General features: G+C 45.9%; 1 protein-coding gene across 1 annotated transcript; it reads right to left on the bottom strand.

Moving 5' to 3' along the window:
* Nucleotides 1-130: 130 nt before the first annotated feature.
* On the bottom strand, nucleotides 131-725 carry LOC105988979 (interferon alpha-2-like). Its single transcript, XM_013020768.1, has one exon. The coding sequence runs from the start codon at nucleotides 695-697 to the stop codon at nucleotides 131-133; it is 567 nt and encodes a 188-aa protein (XP_012876222.1). The 5' UTR covers nucleotides 698-725.
* Between the last annotated feature and the right edge of the window lie 963 nt (nucleotides 726-1,688).

The following is a 1,688-nucleotide window of genomic DNA, read 5'->3' as shown; positions in this document are numbered from 1 at the left end:
CTCCACATAAGGAAGCAGTGACATGCATCTGCCAGTCCAGAAATGAGGAGGAGAGGTGACAAAAAATAAGTGGATCACAGTGCAGGGCTACACTGTGAATTTATGTCCTAATTACAGAAAATGTATATTTTCAATGGCTTCTCAAATACTCCTGCAAGTCCACTGCTGACGAGAAGTATCTCATGATTTCTGCCCTGACAACCTCCCAGGCACAAGGGCTGAACTTCTTCTCTTGCAGGTAGAGAGAGATCCTGTGGAAGTGTTTGCTCACAGCCAGTGTGGAGTCCTCAAGCACCATGGCAGGCTCCTGCTCTCCCACCTCCCGGCTCAGACAGGCTCTCAGCTCCTGCAGCTGCTCATGGAGGCCAGCGCACAGTTTGTCCACAAGGCTTTTCTCCCAAGGGACAGGCCAGGTCTTTGTGCTGAAGAGGCTGTAGATCTGCCTGGTCATCTCATGGAGGACAGCGATGGCTTGAGCCTTGTGGACCTGCTCTCCATCCAATGCCTCCTGGGGGAATCCAAAGTCCTTTCTGTCCTTCAGGCAGGAGAAAAGGGAGACTCTCCTCATCTGTCCCAGGAGGAGCAAGGCTCTTCTGTTGCCCAGGCTGTGGGTGGGAGGCAGCTCACAGCCCAGAGAGCAGGTTGCCCTGCAGCTGAGCACCACCAGGGTCACCAGGAAGGCCAAGGGCAAGGGCATTGTGGATGGGCGGATGCTGCTGGACTGGCTGAGGTGCTGATGGGAACCTCTGCTTCTGGGGAGTGTGAAGATCTTGATGTGCTCCCTTGGCTTAAGTAGGGATGCTTGAGGTTCCATTTTCTGAATGCTTTCCCCCAAGTTTCTACTTCTCTTTTTGTTTTCATTTATGCTTTAATACTTCAGTTTAGAGTGGCATTTCTCAATTATTATCTTTCTTCTGTTGGCTTCCCTTTCCCTGCCCCACACATTCTTTCTAATAGAACTCCTGATTAAAATTCAACAAAACTTATATAGGTAATACATTACCATACTCTATAGCTTTGGATAATACTTTTAAAAGCATGAAAAATATTTCCTTTTCATTGAATGTATACTAGGATAGAGTCTAAAATATTTTAAGGTGAGTGTTAAATTTAAAGTTTATCTAAGTGCCAGTTACTCATACTTAACTATATATGACCTTAGAAAGATCATGGTTTGAGGCCAGATGGGAGAGCAAAGTTCATCTCTTCTCAGACTATGAATCTGGACACAGTGGCAATCCTGTATTCCACTATAAAAGGAAATCTGAAATAGGTTGACAAATTGCTAATCAGCTATTCATTTTAGGTAGCCATTATGACTCTATATCAAGATAATATTGGAGGCATGGCTAATATGTAAAGCAACAACAAGCACATTGAAGTCCTGAATTCAACCCACAGTACTGTCCTTCCTCCTCCTCCCCTACCCCCCCCCCCGTCAAAAAAATCCTTTGAAGGGATGGGAAGTTGGCTCAGTGGTAGAGTGTTTGCCTTGCATGCATGAGGCCCTGGGTTTGATTCCTCAGTACCACATAAGCAGTAAAAAGCCATAAGTAATGCTGTGGCTCAAGTGGTAGGGCACTAGCCTCGAAGAGCTAAGGGACAGCACCCAGGCCCAGAGTTCAGCCCCCATGACCAACAAACAAAAATCCTTGATACTTAACATGCTCTCAAAAAAGTACTTTTAT

This window comes from Dipodomys ordii, unplaced genomic scaffold (assembly GCF_000151885.1).
Source record: "Dipodomys ordii isolate 6190 unplaced genomic scaffold, Dord_2.0 Scaffold53, whole genome shotgun sequence".
NCBI classification, from domain to species: Eukaryota; Metazoa; Chordata; class Mammalia; order Rodentia; family Heteromyidae; genus Dipodomys; species Dipodomys ordii.
The sequence above is the reverse complement of the archived record's forward strand: the minus strand, read 5'-3'. Positions and strand labels throughout refer to the sequence as shown.